The 16,721-nt window shown below is 60.9% G+C and overlaps 3 protein-coding genes across 3 annotated transcripts; 1 reads left to right on the top strand and 2 right to left on the bottom strand.

The window, feature by feature from the left end:
• Positions 1-3,555: 3,555 nt before the first annotated feature.
• Positions 3,556-6,650, bottom strand: SYNGR3 (synaptogyrin 3). The gene is made up of 4 exons (XM_028111975.1): positions 6,552-6,650; positions 4,114-4,351; positions 3,845-3,987; positions 3,556-3,765 (listed from the first exon to the last, which is right to left on the bottom strand). Exons 1-4 carry the CDS (start codon positions 6,648-6,650, stop codon positions 3,556-3,558), a joined length of 690 nt encoding a protein of 229 aa, XP_027967776.1.
• Positions 6,651-9,252: 2,602 nt separating this feature from the next.
• Positions 9,253-12,173, bottom strand: GFER (growth factor, augmenter of liver regeneration). Its single transcript, XM_028111455.2, has 3 exons — positions 11,442-12,173; positions 10,906-11,102; positions 9,253-9,946 (listed from the first exon to the last, which is right to left on the bottom strand). Exons 1-3 carry the CDS (start codon positions 12,171-12,173, stop codon positions 9,784-9,786), a joined length of 1,092 nt encoding a protein of 363 aa, XP_027967256.2. The 3' UTR covers positions 9,253-9,783.
• A 2,490-nt stretch (positions 12,174-14,663) lies between these two features.
• NOXO1 (NADPH oxidase organizer 1) lies at positions 14,664-16,717 on the top strand. Its single transcript, XM_028111953.2, has 8 exons — positions 14,664-14,729; positions 14,822-14,902; positions 15,081-15,165; positions 15,269-15,446; positions 15,588-15,769; positions 15,864-15,968; positions 16,196-16,313; positions 16,405-16,717. Exons 1-8 carry the CDS (start codon positions 14,664-14,666, stop codon positions 16,715-16,717), a joined length of 1,128 nt encoding a protein of 375 aa, XP_027967754.2.
• The last annotated feature ends 4 nt before the right edge of the window (positions 16,718-16,721 follow it).

Genomic DNA, 16,721 nt, shown 5'->3' with positions numbered 1-16,721 from the left:
GAAATCACCTCTTTCTGCCCTAAACACATGTAAATAGTAGAAGACAGTTCTAAACACATAGCCACATCCAAATCAGGCAAAGGAAATGTCCTCACGTGAGAAGAAATGTCTTTGGAAGTGGGGATGGGGGTACCCAGGATGATGGCCAGAGGCACACGGCCACGCCGGTGCTGCCTGCCTGACGCTGCGAGCTTGGCCGGCGCTCGGGGCCCAGCACAGACAAGAGCCTTCAGACTCTTGAACCACCAATGGGCTGTGTAGAGGTCACCGGCCTTCCCCGGACAGCCGGTAGCCCCTTTGCAGACCTGAGGACGACCAGCCCCAAAGAAAAGTAATCTGGAAAATGGGGGATCTCGTTGACGTTGAAAACAAGCTTTTTTTTTTTTTTTTAAGATTTTATTTATTTATTTGACAAGAGAGACACAGCGAGAGCAGGAACACAAGCAGGGGGAGTGGGAGAGGGAGAAGCAGGCTTCCCGCCGAGCAGGGTTCCCGATGCGGGGCTCGATCCCAGAACCCTGGGACCATGACCTGAGCCAAAGGCAGACGCTTAACGACTGAGCCACCCAGGCACCCCGAAAACAAGCTCTTAACAAAGCAAGAACCACGCTAACACATGGCAGCACTGAAGTGCTGGCTGTGTGCCAAGCCCTGCGCTGGGCTCTGCCCCTGTGTTGGCCTGCCCCCGCAGCCCGCCCCCATGGCCACAACCATTCTTTTGGAAGGGGAGCCCGGGGCACCGACAAGACACTTACCCGAGACAGCCCTGCCTGCTTGGATGTGGCAGAGCCAGCCCTCCAGCACCAGGGACGGTTCTCAGCCCCGCTGCCCTCAGCTGGGACATTATTAAATAGTTGGATGTGAACAAGTAACTGAGCTAAAAATCCCAGTGGATGGGTTCAGAAGCAAACAGGACCAAGCTGGGGAGATCTCCAGAGGCTGAGTTAGCTAGCCGGGGAACATGGCTCCGGAAGCTGCCTGCAGCACCTGAGCGGGGGTCCCAGGAACAGAAGGTGACACGTAAAGACATAATGACTGCTTTTCCGTGCGGTGAAAAAAAACAGAAAACTAAACAAGCACTGGGCCTGGCTGGCTCTGTCGGAGGAGCATGGGACGCTCGATCTCAGGGTCGTGAGTTCAATCCCCACGTTGGGTGTGGCGATTACTTAAAAGTAGTGGCGCCTGGGTGGCTCAGTTTGTTAAGCAACTGCCTTCGGCTCAGGTCATGATCCTGGAGTCCCGGGATGGAGTCCCGCATCGGGCTCCCTGCGCGGCGGGGGGTCTGTTGCTCCCTCTGACCCACTCCCTCTCTCTCTCATTCTCTCTCAAATACATAAATAAAATCCTAAAAAAAAAAAAAAAGTAAATGGTTGTTTTAAAAAAAAAAAAAACAGGACCCCTGGGTGGCTCAGTCTGTTACACGTATGCCTTCAGCTAAGGTCATGATCTCCAGGTCCCAGGATCGAGTCCCACATTGGGCTCCCTGCTCAGCCGGGAACCTGCTTCTCCCTCTCCCTCTGCTGCTCCCCCCTGCTCGTGCTCTCTCTCTCTGTCAAATAAATAAATAAAATCTTAAAAATAAGCACTAACACGGATAATTTTTTTTTAAGATTTTATTTATTTATTTGACAGGGCAAAGAAGCACAAGCAGGGGGAACGTTAGAGGGAGAGGGAGAAGCAGGCCCCCCCGCCAAGCAGGGAGCCCGATGCAGGGCTCGATCCCAGGACGCTGGGATTGTGACCTGAGCCGAAGGCAGACGCTCAACCATCTGAGTCACCCAGGCGCCCCAAGGATAATTCTTTAAAAAGCCACATCTCGACACAACTTAGAAAAAAATCCCAGTTAAGTTTTCCCAAGGGAAAAAACAGATAACCCGCTAAAGAATACGAATCATACTGTCATGGCTGCCCTCGTCAACAGTATAGGATCCTAAAGGAGAATATAGAAATAACTTCAAAGTTCTAAGGAGCAAGACTTCACATTTATATTCCCAGTAAAACGATCCCCGAAGAACGTGGTAGTAACACGAAAGAAGTTCAGATCCATAGACTGATGAAGGAACTGCTAAAGATGTGCGGCGACAAGAAATAATTCCTAGTCCTGCCGTTCTAAAAAGGAGAAGAGTTGGGCATCTCCCCAGCATTTCCAAGAGTCGGCTCTGAGCAACCCAGGGGCAGCCCAGCGGGATGTGCAGTGGGGGCCTCAGGGACCCCCAGAATGTGGACATCAGCCTGGCCACCACCTGCTGCCCTTTCCTGGGTTCTGGGCCCCTCGGGCACCCACAGCAGCAGGGGTAGAAATGACTCGGCCAGCCTCGGGGCCAGGTAAACTCACTTACAGTCTTTTATTGTAAAGAAGTTGCAGTTGAAACATGGGACATTGAAGATATACAGTCACGGAGTGTTCTTTCAGAAGAAGGAGGCAAAGATCCATATATACAAAAACTGTAAACATGTTCACTTAAATACCCACACAGAATTGGTCTATGCTACAATGTACAGGGTAGTTGCCCAACTGCAACTCCAAAAGGAGGTGCCTCTCTGCGAGAATGGAGCCCGGCAATCGCGTTTGTATCGACATAACTTTGAGTGATGCATGAGTAGTCAGCCACGCAGAGGGACCCCAACCTCAGGCTGTGCTGTAAAACGGGGTGCAGGGCAGGTTGCTAAGGAGCTGGTCTGGGAAGCGGAGGGTAAAGGGGTTTGCACAGATGGGCCGTGTCCAGGGCACTGTGGGCACATGGAGCCTCTAGGTCTCCCTCCTTGTGAGGGGCCTGCCTGTCTTGCCAGGCATCCAGGTGCCCAAGCCTCCCTCGGGCAAGGTCTTACTGAAGGGGTGGGAGAGGGCTGGTGCCCAGGCCTACAGCCATGTTGTGCCTTCCTAGCCCAAAGTGCCCACATCCGGGCAGCCTCCTGGGCCAAGGCAGGTAGGGGCAGGAGCAGGGGCCACAGAAGTGGGGCTGCTTGCAGGGAACTATGAGGTGAAGCCCGAAGACTTGACCACAATCACAACATCAACAGGACCAGGCTACTCTAGCGAGCCCGTGAAAGCAAACGGATGGAGGTTCCAGACAGTGTGCACACAGCCCCGCAGGGTGAACCACCACAACTCTGAAGCAGGGACTGTCACTACCCCTAGGGACATGGGATGGGAGCAGTGCCCATGCTCCCAGGGACAGCCCCTGCACCTAGCTACGGAGGGCAGCTAGACCCGACCCCAGAGTGGACAGGTGAGCCACAGGCTAGCCGGCTCATGAGAGGAATGACCTGCTCGCAGGCTGATCCACTAGAGGCTGGAAGATACATGTCCAGGGCTGCACTGTCCCCTCCTCAAGACCTCAGGCCTGGGGTCAGCGACTAAGGGGACAGGGGGAACTTGGGGTGAGGGGGCAGCCTAGGCACCCTGGGAGCTACCCTCTCTTGGCCCCAGACGGCCCACAATGGCCACCCTCTCTGTCCCTGGCACTAGGCCAGGAGGACCTGAGGGAGGTCCCAGGAAACCCTGGACCCTGGCTTGGGGGCAGCCTTCCAGCCCCGGTGGGGGCCTGCCGGCCACTAGTAGGCAGGCACCTGGTACCCTTTGGGGCTGGTGTCCAGGGTCTCGGTGAAGGGAGGGCTCTGGTAGGTCTCGGTGCCCTCCACGCCGCTGCCCACCGGGTAGCCAGGGTAGGCCTGGCCCGCCCCGGCGCCCAGCTGTTCGGTGGCAAAGAGCGACATGTCCGTGCCCAGGCGGAACCGCTGCAGGGCCTTCACAGTGAGCGCCACCTGAGGGGGAGCCCGGGGTCAGCCAGCACCGACCCCGCCCCACCCCGGCCCCGGCCCGGCCCCCGCCGGCCGCACTCACCCAGCTGAGGATGGAGAAGAAGCTGAAGGCGATGGCGGCCCGCGCCGCGTCTCCCGCCTGCAGCGTGCCGGGCCCGGGCGCCGTGCGCTGCCACTGGTTGGTGAGGAAGCAGAAGCCCACGAACCACAGGAAGGACCAGAGCCCTGCGGGCAGGCGGGAGGGTCAGGGGAGGCCCCGCCCCCCGCGGGCCTCGGCCCCGCACTCACTGGCAAGCCCCGCCCCGCCCCGCGGAGCCCAGAGGCCCCGCCCCCCGGCCCCGGCCCGCCCACCTGAGAAGCCCAGGTCGAGTAGCACCGCGCGGCGGCGGTCGCGGACGCTGCTGATCTGCTGGAAGCGCAAGTCCAGCAGTAGGAAGGCGGCGCAGGCAAGGAAAGCCCCAAGGCCGAGCGCGACGCCGAAGCGGCAGGCGCCCGCGTTCCCGTTGAAGACGCAGCGCAGCTCGGGCCCGCTGTCGGTGTTCACGTAGCCCTCGTTGATGATGGGCCCGAAGACGGCGATGGAGAACACCTGCGGGCGGCGGGCGGCGCTCAGAGCCCTGCGGTGGCCCCCTTAGCCGCGGTCTCTGTCACCCACCGCGACTGCTCACGCCCTCGGGCCTGTCCCTACGTTCCCCGGCAGCACGGGGCCCATCTGTGGGTGGGGTCTTCGGGCACCCCGCCTTAATACCTGCCCCAGGTATTTTAAATTTATGGACAGCGTTACTATTTAGTGAGCATCTACTATGCCCAAGCACTATGCTTAAAACCGCTACGTTACATGCATTCCTCCTAGAATCCTCCCCTCAAACCACAAGGGGGCCGTTGTCATCCCCTTTATAGATGGGGAAATTGGGGCTTCAATTAGTGAAGTCACTTGGCTGATAAAAGACGGCGCTGACATTCAAATTGGGTCACTGGCACTGTGTGGGGCCCACAGGGTCTGCATGGCCCCCTCGAAACTGTAGGAACAGGAGCCTTCACCTGGACCAGTGATTCCTAGGCTCCAGCGGGTGGCGCTGTGGGAGGCAGGTGTGGAGAAGGGGGTGTTGAGAGCACAGCGGGGAGCAGCGCAAGGACAGGGGCACAGCTGTCACCCAGTCCTTCATGGAACCTACCCTCAGCATCTGGGAGCTGTGTGGCCCTGCTTCCTAACATGCCAAATATAGTAACAGGTAGAGCTCACGCAGTGTTGGGGCCAGAGAAAATAATGCCCACCCAGCATCCTGCACTTGGTGGGCACCCAATGGATGATAGCCCCGTGTGACTGATTATTAGCATCGTGTTTGGGCTCAAAGGCGATAGTATTGGGGCACGTAGGTGGATCAGCTGGATGAGTGTCTGACTCGATTTCGGTTCAGGTAGTGATCTCATGGGTCATTGGATTGAGCCCCGAGTAGGGCTAGGGCTCTGGGCTTAGCAGGGAGTATGCCCGAAATTTTCACTCTCCCTCTGTCCTCCCCCAACTCGTGCACTCTCTAATAAACAAACAAACAAACAAGTCCTTTTTTAAAAAGGCGATACTGTTGAACTCTGGGGCTCAGCCAACTTCAGCATCCCCTTACCACAAGGGCTGAAAGGCAGGTAGGTGGTAGACCATAGTCATTTTACATTTTCTTTTTTTTTAAGTAGGCTCCACGCCCAACGTGGGGCTTGAACTCATGACCCTGAGTTGCATGCTCTGAAGACTGAGCCAACCAGGCACCCCTGGACCACAGTCATTTTAAACCAGATGCTGCTCTTTTAGCTCTGGGCAGCCTGTGTTTCCAAAAAAAGACCTCCAGTTTTAACTTCATTTCTCCTCCCCCTCTCCAGCTCCTTGAGATGGAGTCAAGAGGGAAACCCAGGTGCAGGGCATGGACATGTCCCCCCAGAGTGGTCCACAAGTCGGACCAGAGCTCGCACCAGAACACACGGTTCCTCCTTCCTAATCTGCGCAAAGTCACCCCACCCTGGGCACCGCTCTCCTTGAAGACAAGCCAGTAGGTGCAGCTGGCTGGCACCAGGTGCCACCAGCTAAATAAAACCCAGAGATCGTCACCCCACCTTCTCATCTCTCCTGCCTGGAGAGGTGGGAAGGAGGAGCAGGCCACCTGGCCTAGGGATGCCCCAGTAGTCTAGGCTGTCCCCAAATCTGCCCCTCCCACACCACCCCCAGGAAGACCTCCCCGTGCAGAACCCCTTCTTGCTGCCCCACCCAGAGGAATCCCAGCGCACCCCCCACATACACACACAATTGCAACTGGAGGGTCTGGGAAAGGGCTAGCTCCCTTGGAAGGAACCTGGAGGCTGTGTGCGGGCGAAGCAGGTGTAAGCGCTGCCTGATAGTACTCGGCTTCCATAGCCCCCTCCTCGTGCTGAGGCTGAGTGCTCAGACCCAATCCCGTCCCCGCCCCTGTGTCCGCTTCCAGGTCGTGAGAACAGGAAAAACGGGGCGAGGGCTTTGGAAGGGGACGGAGTTAGACCTAAGGAGGAATTGGAGGATGGGGGCGGCGGGCGGTGACCTCTCAAGGTCCCGGGCGTTTGCCGTCGGCCCCTCCCCCTCCCGTAGGTGGGCGCGCCCAGCCCGGTGACGTCACCCCAACCTGAGGCTGGCGGGGGAGGGGCCGGCGGGGACGAGGATGGGGTTGAGGGGCGAGGGGCGAGGGGCGAGGGGCAGCGGGGAGGGACGAGGGATGCAAGGCGAGGCGGGACCCGGGACCGGGGCGGGGGCCGGGACCGGGGCCACTCACCCAGGACGTGACCCGCAGTAGGGTCTGCGGCCGCCGCGCGAAGCTCACGGGGTCCAGGGCGGCCCCCGCGCGGCCCGCGCCAAACGATGCTCCCTCCATGGCCAGCCCAGGAGGGACGCGCGCCCCCGGCGCCCTCTGTCTGTCTGTCCGTCCGGCCAGCCCCGCCCGAGGCCGCCGGGTGTGCTGCCGAAGGTGCTGGTGCTGGTGCTGGTGCTGGTGCTGCCGCTGCGGCCGCCGCCTCCCGGGAGCGCGCGCCGGCCGCGGCGGGGGCGCGCGGGGCGGGGCCGAGCCCGTGCCCCCCGCCAACTGGTCCGCTTGCGGGGCTGGAGCCCGCCCCTCCCTCCGGCGCCCCGCCCACACACCCCCCTTCACCTACTAGACCCCGGTCTGAGATGCGAGACCACCCCCCAGGCTCCAAGAGGGGCAGGGTCTGGGGGGCCGGGGACTGAGTCCACCACCGCCCCTCACAGGTGAAGTCAGGAGTCAGCAGGAAAGGTGGACGCTAGGCTCAGCCTTTGTGGCAGCCAGGCGAAGAGACGGACAAACCTGATTCTGCCCCTCTGAGCTGGGCCCTTTCGTGAGCAAAGGGGTAACAGAGGTCCAAGGGCTCCAGGTCTTCCCAATGGCTGCAGCTCCCCATTCCAGCCCTCAGGAAAGGGGAGCCCAACTCCCTGAACCTGGTTCCCCCTTGGACCAGAGATCAGTTACTGGGTCCTTTCCTATGAACCCAATTACATCCTAGCTTCTCCTTCAGAGGGTTCTAGCCTCCCTGACAGGGAGGGAGAAGGCCTCTGCCCCCCAGGGGCACTTGTCCAGGAGGGCAGAGCCCACAGACCGGCATGGGTGGGAGTTGGGACATCTCTCCTCCTTTCTTGTGGGTGGATGTTGTCATTTCAAGGGTGCTCACTGAGCCCTTCACACTCCTGGGTCTCCCCAACTGACTTGTGGCTGGCATGTTTAGTCGGGGGCCGAGGGGTGGGAAGAAGCGTGAGAGATGGGGAATTTGGATAAGCTGGGGGCCCCTGCTGGGTCTCTTCCATAGATCCCCCAGCCCAAGTTCGACAGGGTCCCTCCTTCGTGTTCCCAGCCAGCCTGGCAGGGTCCCGGACGACTGCTATGTTTCTGCCTAGGCATTGAAAGAAACGTTTGCATCTGTTGAGCATTTACAGTGCCAAACCGCCTCACAAGGCCCCGTGGGGGGTAGGGACTGTCTTCATATCACACACAGACAGCTGGTTGACTTCTTCCACCACATCAGGAAGTCAAGAGCTGGGACTCAAAGGGTCCCTGCTGTGCTGTCCGTGTGGATGGAAGAGGACGTCTGGTCCACCCCCTGTGGAACCCACCCCAAGGCAGGTGTAGCCAGATGTGCCACCCACGAGTCTTCCTGCAAGCCCCCGACACTGGGTATCCAGTCTGTCCTGAGCAGTAGCCACTTCCTCTTTGGTTGCCCCCTTTAGTGCCAGGGCGATCCAGACATCCCCACCCTCCTGGAAATGCTTGCGGATGTCACCCTCTCCTCACATCCCTGTTTCACCAGCCCCTCTCATCGCCCTTTCGGGGTTCTCTCTTCTTGTCCACCCTGTGAGCTCCTGTAACTTCTGAACTTTGGGAGCCCTAGAGTATGATCCTGGGGCTTTTCTCCTCCCTCTCTGCCCAGTCCCTTGGTCTGTGAGCTGACAGCTTGAGCCAGAACCTCCCCTCAAACTACAGTCCCACTTGTCTTAGCCTGGATTGGGGGGTGATATCTCCAGGAAGCCAGAGTTAGGGGAAGAGGGAAGGGAGGCAGGACAGGAGAGCACATCCAGGCACTCTGTTCCTGAGCCAGGCACGGCTTCCCTGGAGAAGTTGGCTGGTTCTCCAACTGGTGGCTGACTTGGGAGAGGCCAGAAGAAAACCACGTGTTGGGAACAATTCCTCGACGGGAGGAACGAGGAGCAATTTCTCTATTGGCTGCTCTCTGCCTCCCATTTCTTTGCATCGCTGTCTTCTCTGGGGGAAGGCCCTGCCGAAGCCAGAGCCCCTGTGGCACCTGCTGGGTGAAGGTGCTGAGGAAGCTGAGCCGAAGGGAGAGGCTAAGATGCTACCGGGAGAGAGACGACCAGTGCATGACGACCGCAGGGAGGGCATACTGTTGCTGGTCCGTTCCAGCTGGGAGCCAAGCCTCAGAGCAGGTGCGGCTGAGCAGACCTGGCAAGGCCCAAAAGCTACATGCAGGTCACCCTTATGCCTGCCCCACCTACAGCGTTCTCCAGAGCACAGATCCCGAGAGCATCTTCATTCTCCCAGTGCTAGGGCCCAAACCCCCCAAGTCAACTCTGGCTCCTTTCTCTCCGCCTGTCGATCTGCTCTGACCCGCCCAGGTGCCACAGGGGTGCCTGCCGTCCCTGCTCCCACCCATACCTGCCTCATCCTAGCTCAACAGCCAGAGAAACCTTTCGGAAGTCATCGTGCCATTCCTCGGCTCCAAATCCTCCAAGACCGTCCTGTCGCGGGAGGAGAGTATTAAAACAATGTCCTTGCTGGGGACATGAAAACTTGGTGCCATCCGACCTCCCACTGATCTCTGACCCTCCCTCAGCTCCAGCACTCGGCTTCCCAGGCTGCCCCTCCTACGGAGCAGAACCTGGATGGAAGGAAGCAAGGGCAGGCCCTGCCCGTCACCGCAAGTCCCAGCACAAAACACACCAAAGCCAGCCCCTCAGTCACTTCTGTACCATTTTATTTTGGTCTCCAGCTCTGAGAGGGCTGGCCTCACAAAGCCTCTTGACAGGCCTGGTACAGGTACGTGCAGTCAGAGGCAGGCAGCAGCACTGGTGGGCCCTCCGGGAAAGACTGCCTGTGCTTTCCTCGTAGGCTCTGAGCCAGGACAGTGGCCTAGCCCTCCCTCAAGGAGCAGGACAGGCGGCCCAGGCGGGCCTGTCACCTTCTTGTGCAGGGAAGTGGGCACCAGGGTGCCAGGTGAGCAGCCGGCCGCCCAGCCTGGGCTGCTCCTGTCTCCTTCACCGGCAGCCCACGGGGAGGAGCACGGGCCACTGGGGTGTCTGCAGCGGGCACCCCTGCTTTTCCTCCAAACCTAAGAGGGAGAGGGCCCCCGAGCAGTGTCTGGGGACCATCCAACTGACACAAGAGAGGCTCTGGCTCTGACACACTTTAATGAGTGCCCCGTCCCCCTCTGGCCAGGCTGCCCGGAGACCCTGGGCTTCCGTCCCACAGCTCTGCCGGCCACCACCTAGTCACAGGAGCCATCCTTCCAGCCATCGCGCCAGCGCTCGTCCACTTGTGAGCAGTCGAAGTCCGGCTTGCCCAGCTTGCGGTTCACTTCATTGTGCAGGCGGCACAGCCACTGGCTGAAGCATGCCCGAGTGCGTGTGTCTGGCTGGTTCCTGTGTATCCTGTGGGGGAAGCAGGTGGAAGGTGCGGACAGGCCGCGGTTCCCACCGCCCCTGCCCCACTGGCTCCTTGCCAGCTCCATCCAGGCAGGAGAGCTGGGGCAGCTGTCGGCTACAGCCATGAGGGCCCTTGTGCTCTGAGAGACAGGCATTCCCAGAACAGGGCTGCTCCTGCACTGTCCAACAGTGGCACACTCCTAGGCCTGCTCAACCCCTCACCTGGGGAGCTCGGCAAACCCGGAGGAGAACACAAAGCAAAACATTAAGGCACCAATCATGCAACTTTACAACCTCATAACAATCAGGAAGCCTCACCCCAGCATCCCTGGCCCCAGGCAGTGTGTGAAGGGGTGGGGCAGCACAAAGGCATAACTGAAAACCAGACCTGTTTCTAGCACCTGGGGCCCTGGGGCCTCGGACTAGCAAGAGAGCTGTTCTAACTGCCCAGGATTCAAATGGCAAGGGCTGCCCTGGCCCCCACATTCAGCGCAGAAACACCTATAGGTGCCAAACAACAGCTCTTCAGCTCCCCAGGGAGGAAAAGGGGGCTCCCCAGGGAGGAAAAGGGGGCTCCCCAGGGAGGAAAAGGTGGCTCCCGGAAGCAAAAGCAGTGGGTTCTCAAGGCCTTAAAATCAGCAGTCCTGCTCCAGAAGTCAGGCAAAGTGGACTCATTAACCTGCCCGAGCCTCCAGGAATACCAAGCAAGGGACTCTGTAAGTGAAGCCAGGCCTAGAGCCTCTGGTTGCAGGAGCAGCAGCCCCAGGCATCTTGGCCCTTGAGGGGAAAGGAGACCGCTTAGTTGATCCAATGCCCACTGTTGGTGGTCCCTGTTCTGGGCGACCCTCTGCCACCTCTGCACCTGCTTCTCCAGGCTCCCCTTTATGACATCAGCCAGGGGGGCCCCAGGCCCGGGCTCCAGGAGGGATTGCTCTGCTGCCTACAGACAATGCAGACACACTTACCTCTTCCTTATATCTTCGGCACACTCCTCACACGGATAAAACTTGGAAAATAAATGTATGAACTGGGCCATGTCTTGCTGCTGTTCAGGGGTAGGCAGATCGGGGTAGTAGGCGGCCAGGGTGTGGAGGACAGCCCAGCTGTGGCGGCCCAGTTCTTCGCGGTCCTGAGGACAATCTTCCCTAAACTTGCTGTCCCGCTGCGGAAGGAGGCCGACCAAGGGTCAGTTTCGCCTCCCCGGACCGGAAGCCCACAGAGCTCCCTTTCCCCCCCCCGCCACAGTCAGAGGCCCACTGACTCGAGACGGAAGCCCTGCGGCCGCCGATCCAACACACGAGTGGCTGAAACCCTAAAGGCCGGGCCTCCCTTGGGGAAAAGGTGTAGGAACAGCCCACCCTGGTTGGGGAGGGGGCACAAGTCTGTGAGGCATAGGGCCTGTGGGACCGCTCGGCTTGGGCCTCCGGAGGTCGGCGCAGATGCCTGAGAACAAGGCGTGGGGGCCGGGACCAGGGGAAGTGGCGGCCCTGGGCATCTGCACCTTCTGCTGCGTCCGCATCCACGTCTTGAAGTCCACGCAGGCCCGGCAGGGCCGCCTCTGGGAGGGGTCCTCGGCGACCTGAGGATCGGGGTTCGGCGCCGGGGCTGGCGTCGGGGCGGAGGCGGCGGCATTTCTTCGTCCCACGCCCCGGCCGCGCGCGTCCGTCACTAGGTCATCCATCACCTCTGAGCGCGCGCCACCGGGAAGGAAGGAGAAGAGGTTCCCGCTGCTGAAGCGGCCCCGCTCGCCGGGCGCCGCCATGTTGCCCGCGCAATGCCTGCCGGGCCAGCTCGGCCTCCAGCTGGGCCTCCAAGTCGGTCTCCAGGCCAGCGCGCGCGCCAGCGCTAGGGCGCGGCCACAGGAGCCGGTCGCGCGTGCCGCGGGCGCGGGCGCGGGCGCGGGCACGAGCGCGGAGGCCGTGCTCGAGCTGGGGCCGGGGCCCGGGGCGGGGAGGGGCGGAGGGGTGGGGCTCTGGCCCGCGGCGCATGCCCAAGAGGCCACAGAGCCGGTGGCCGGGGTCTGGGCCGGGGCGGGCGCGGGGTTGGAAGCCCGGGTCCTGGCCGCGCCCCTGGGCCTCGATCCGCGTCCCGAGCCTGACTCGCGTCGCCCGTGGCGGCGCTCCCGCTTCCTCCAGTAGAAGAGCAGCGTGTTGTGGAAACCACGCCGCCGCCGCGCCGTGAACTCAGGCTGCGGCCGAGGCGAAGTCCGTGTTCCGGCCCGTGACGCCCCCATCGCTCCGCTCTGACCGCCCCGCGTGCCCGCGGCCAGGCTCTGTGCCCTCAGCTGGGACGCGCCCAGCGGCCGGCCGCGCGGCGTCCTGGCAACGCGGGGTGGCGCGGTGAGCGCACAGAGTGGGGCGCGCGCTAGGGCCCGGGTCCCGCGGGTCAGCCCGGGTGACCGGCGCCATGGCAACGGGCGCTGGCGGGTCTCTGGGCTCCTGAGGGCAAGGAGTATCCTGGATCCCTATAGCCTGCCTGAAGGGGTTGTAGCCACGTCGGGAGTGGCCGCAGCTTCTATACGTACATTCATTCATCCTGAAAATACTTGTGTAGTGTCTAATCTGTTCCAAGTACTGGTCCAGGCGCTGGGCAGGGCGGGGCACAAGATCCGTCCCTGACCTCCTCTCTGGGCTCATTGTCCATTGGTCAAGACGGAAAAAGCAAAAACAAAAAAAAAGTCACACTAACAAATATTCCCTGACGGGGCACCTGAGTGGCTCAGTCGTTAAGCGTCTGCCTTTGGCTCAGGTCATGATCCCGGGGTCCTGGGATCGAGCCCCCGCATCGGGCTCCCTCCTCAGCGGGAAGCCTGCTTCTCCCTCTCCCACTCCCCCTGCTTGTGTTCCCTTTCTCGCTGTCTGTCAAGTAAATAAAAATCTTTAAAAACAAAACAAATATTCCCTGAGAAACAGGTGGGAACCATGAACAGGGGTGTGGTAAATCCAGGAGGCTTCCTTGAGGAGATGACACTTAGGCAGAGGCCTGAAGGATGAGGAATCAGCTGAGGAGGGCAGTCAAGGCCAAGGCTGGAGGTGGGCATGGGCAGAAAGGCCAGTGGAACAGGACTTGGGGAAGGTGGTGAGAGGAGAGATCCAAAGGTGGACAGGAGCACACGGATGACCCCGTCAGCTGCCGTGGGAGCTGGGAATTTAAGGACCATAGGAAGGTGCTGGACAATTTGGGGTAGGGCCACCCCAACCTGATCCCCTTTGTGTTTTGCAAAGATTCCTCTGGAGGGTGAATTTCATAGGAGCTAGTGAGGAGCATGGGCACAGGGTGGGGCAGTTGTCCAAGGGATAGATGAGCCTGTGGTCTATAGAGAGAACAAAAAGGAACCAGGGTTGCTGGGGATGTGAAGCAGGGGCTGTCAGGTGGGGCAGGTAGGGGGCCTCAGCACCCTTCTAGGAGGTCCCTGGCTGTGAATAAACAGGCCCTCTCCCAGCTTTTCTCCTGGTCTCCCATGGGAGAAGTGTCTGCCCCACCCTGGACCCTGCCAGGCCAGCTGGGACCTCAGCATGGCCCCCACTGAGGTCGGAGAGGGCGTGACAGCTGGGCTGAATGCACGCTGCAATTCAGGCCTATGTCAGCAGGTGTTCGTTGCCTGGGCCAAGATCAGAGAAGGTTTGAGAGCCACTGATTAGACAGATGCACAAAGGCCCTTTGTCAAGGCTAGGGTGATTTCCGAGAGGGATGTCCTAGAGGCTAACCCCTCCCTGGACAGCTTGGGGTAGGAGTCCCAACCTAGAGCTGGTGGCCCCAACAGCAGGAAGAGCCAAAATATACCAGGGTTGGATGGAGCTCTGGAAGTCTTTCCTATAAGGAAGCAGCCCAGAGATGTGGGGCACCTGAGCACACACTGTCTGGGGATTCTAGGGTCCAACCCCTGTTCACCCGTTAGTGGGGGAATTGTGACTTCTGATCTCAGAGGCTGTGTTAGCAGTAAATTGTGATAAATCATAAATTTAGAGGCAGCTCTCAAAACAGTCCTAGTCACCAACCCCCCCTCCCCAAGTGCCAGTGACTGCAGAGAGGGACCCTCTTTGTCCTGCCCCAAGTCTCCCCACCACAGGGGAACCTCTGGGGTGAGCCTGTGAGGTCCACCCCCACATCCAGAAAAACTGACATTAATTATCTATTTAATACAAATTTCCTCCTCTGTGATTTGGAAACATTAAGAGACCTTTCCTCCAATGTGAGCCAAACAAAGTACATAAAGCTTTTAGCCCTGGGTCCTTGGTTCCTGATGACAACAGCAGTCAGCTTCCCAGGTGAGTTCAAGACAGAGCCGTGGGGGCACGCCCTGGAGGAGGCTCCGCTAGTCCCAGCACCACACCGGGTGTGGGAGAGCCAGGAGAGCGGGGCCAAGCCTGGCGGCACTTTGAGGATTCTTCCTTTTCCTCCTCCTCCCACGGGCCAGACTCAGTCCCCAACCTCCACCGCCTCTCTGCCCCTCCCCACCCCCAAGCCCTGTATTCCTGTCCCTCTACCCAGATCTACTTTGGGCACAGTGAAGAACCTGGGAAAGACCCAGGGGCAAGGCAGCGATACAAGAACCTGGCAGGTCTGGGGCGTAGCCGGGGAATTCCAATCAGTCTTCCGGGTGCCCGGGAGCCCCCCTCCTTCTCTCCCCCGCCCCCCCACCGTGTGAGCCAGGACGCAGTGGGACCCTTGGCCACAGTTTACCCACTCCAGAAGTCCAGGACCGGGACCCGTGAGCACAGCGATGGCTGACCCCCGGCACCCGGTGTCAGTGTGCGCAGCAGCCCTAGTGCAGACAGCGCGGCTTCAGGTATGACGGGCGGAGTCGCTGCCAGCCCCAAGGAAGAAGGAAGGAATTCCTGGCCCAGCACCTCCAAGGCGCCTCAACCTTTCTCCCAACAGACATTTGCCTTCTCTGTGCACTGGTCGGATGACAGCGACACTTTCGTGCGCAGGAGCTGGGATGAATTCAAGACGCTCCAGGTGAGTGAGCCTGGGGCGAACCCGAGTGCCCCCGCTGCCGGAGGGACCAATGGCCTGGACGTTTGCCCTTGAGCCCGCGGGGGCGTCCAAGCCCCTACGACCCCCATCCCGGCAAGGAACCCTCACCCTCCCAAGGGAACCGGTGGACTCTGAGACTGATTCGCTGGTTCTCCCTTAGAAGACCCTCAAGGAAACCTTCCCGGTAGAGGCGGGCCTGCTGCGGAGATCAGACCGCGTCCTCCCCAAGCTTCCCGGTGAGGCCGGTAGGGAGGCCCGCAGGGATCCCTGGAGGGGCAGGGGCACCAGCGGCCTGGTGGAGGGAACCCTGGGGCGGGGTCCCACAGCCAGTTCCCGTCGTGCCCGCAGACGCATCGCTGTTGGTACGCGGGGGGCGCACAGGCCGCGGCCTGGCGCGCCTGCGGCTGCTGGAGACCTATTCGCGGGCGCTGCTGGCTGCGGCGGCGCGCGTGTCTCGGAGCTCAGCGCTCACCGGCTTCTTTGCACCACAACCCCTGGACCTGGAGCCCGCGCTGCCACCCGGCAGGTGCCTGCCTCATCCCCAACTCCCTGCCCGCAAGAGCCCTTGGAGGCTGGGGGAGGAGCGAAGGCTGGGCAGACTGGGGAGGGGTGGCAGGCCCTCACCACACTTCCCACCCGCCCCTCGCCTGCGCGCTACCCTTCCCAGTCTGGTGATCCTGCCCGTTCCTGAAGAGCCCCTACCCCGCCCGGCGGACAGCCTTGCCATCCGTGGCCTGGAGGCTCAGAGCCTGCGCTGCCTGCAGCCCTTCAGCACCCGGGACACGCAGGGCCGACCTTTCCATGCACAGGCCCAGGAGATCCTAGATGTGCTGCTGCGACATCCCTCAGGTGGGGTTGGACAGGACTGAGAGAGCTCGCCCATCTGCCCTCAGGACCTGAGAGGGCTTGGGGGTCTGAACCTCCGCCCACCTCTTGTGCACAGGCTGGTGGCTGGTGGCAAACGAAGACCAGCAGACAGCGTGGTTTCCTGCTCCCTACCTGGAGGAAGCGTCCCCAGGCCAAGAACGACGACCCCTAGGGAGTAGTGGTAATTACCCATCCCACCCCTCCCCAAGCCAGCCACCGCCACTGGGCAGTGTGTGGCAAAGCTGGGCCACAGTAAACAGCTGAGCGATTGCTGGACATGGGGACAGAGTGTACTTGGTCCCATCATCTGGGGGATGCCTGAAGGTGGTGACTCCATGGGGGGAGGAGATAGAGGTGGGAGTCCTGGTCCCTGAGGCCTCACAGTGACCCCCAAATGCCCACTCCCAGGGTCTCAATTCTGCGCTTCCCAAGCCTATGAGAGCAGCCATGCAGATGAACTGTCAGTGCCTGCGGGGGCACGCGTGCGCGTGCTGGAAACTTCAGATCGTGGCTGGTGGCTCTGCAGGTGCGCAGGGGTGGAACTTGGGCGGGGCCCAGGATGGGGGGCAGGATCCAGCAACAGCCAAACCCCACCCTCCTTCCCACCCCCCTTGCAGGTTCAGAGGGCGCTGCGGTCTCCTCCCCGCTGTGCTGCTGCGACCCGACGGGCTGGGCGCGCTCCTGAGTGGCGCAGGGCTCCACCGCGAGCAGGACCGTGAGGAGGACAGAGTGGGAGAGGCCCAAGGCTCCCCCGAGAACCCCCAGGCCACAACCCTTCCCCCTACCGTGCCCACCCGCCCTCTGTTGAGCGCCATCCAGAGCCGCTGCTGCACCATCACCCGCAGGGCACTGGCACCCAAGGACCCCCTCGAGGGTGTGTGGAGCTGCACAGAGGGCAGGCCCAAGGCTCCAGACCCCAGGGACGACTGACACC

This window comes from Eumetopias jubatus, unplaced genomic scaffold, assembly GCF_037043125.1.
Source record: "Eumetopias jubatus isolate StellerSeaLion01/CBP00866 unplaced genomic scaffold, mEumJub1_p1.0 scaffold_12, whole genome shotgun sequence".
Taxonomy (NCBI): domain Eukaryota; kingdom Metazoa; phylum Chordata; class Mammalia; order Carnivora; family Otariidae; genus Eumetopias; species Eumetopias jubatus.
This window is presented reverse-complemented; position numbering and strand designations above follow the sequence as displayed.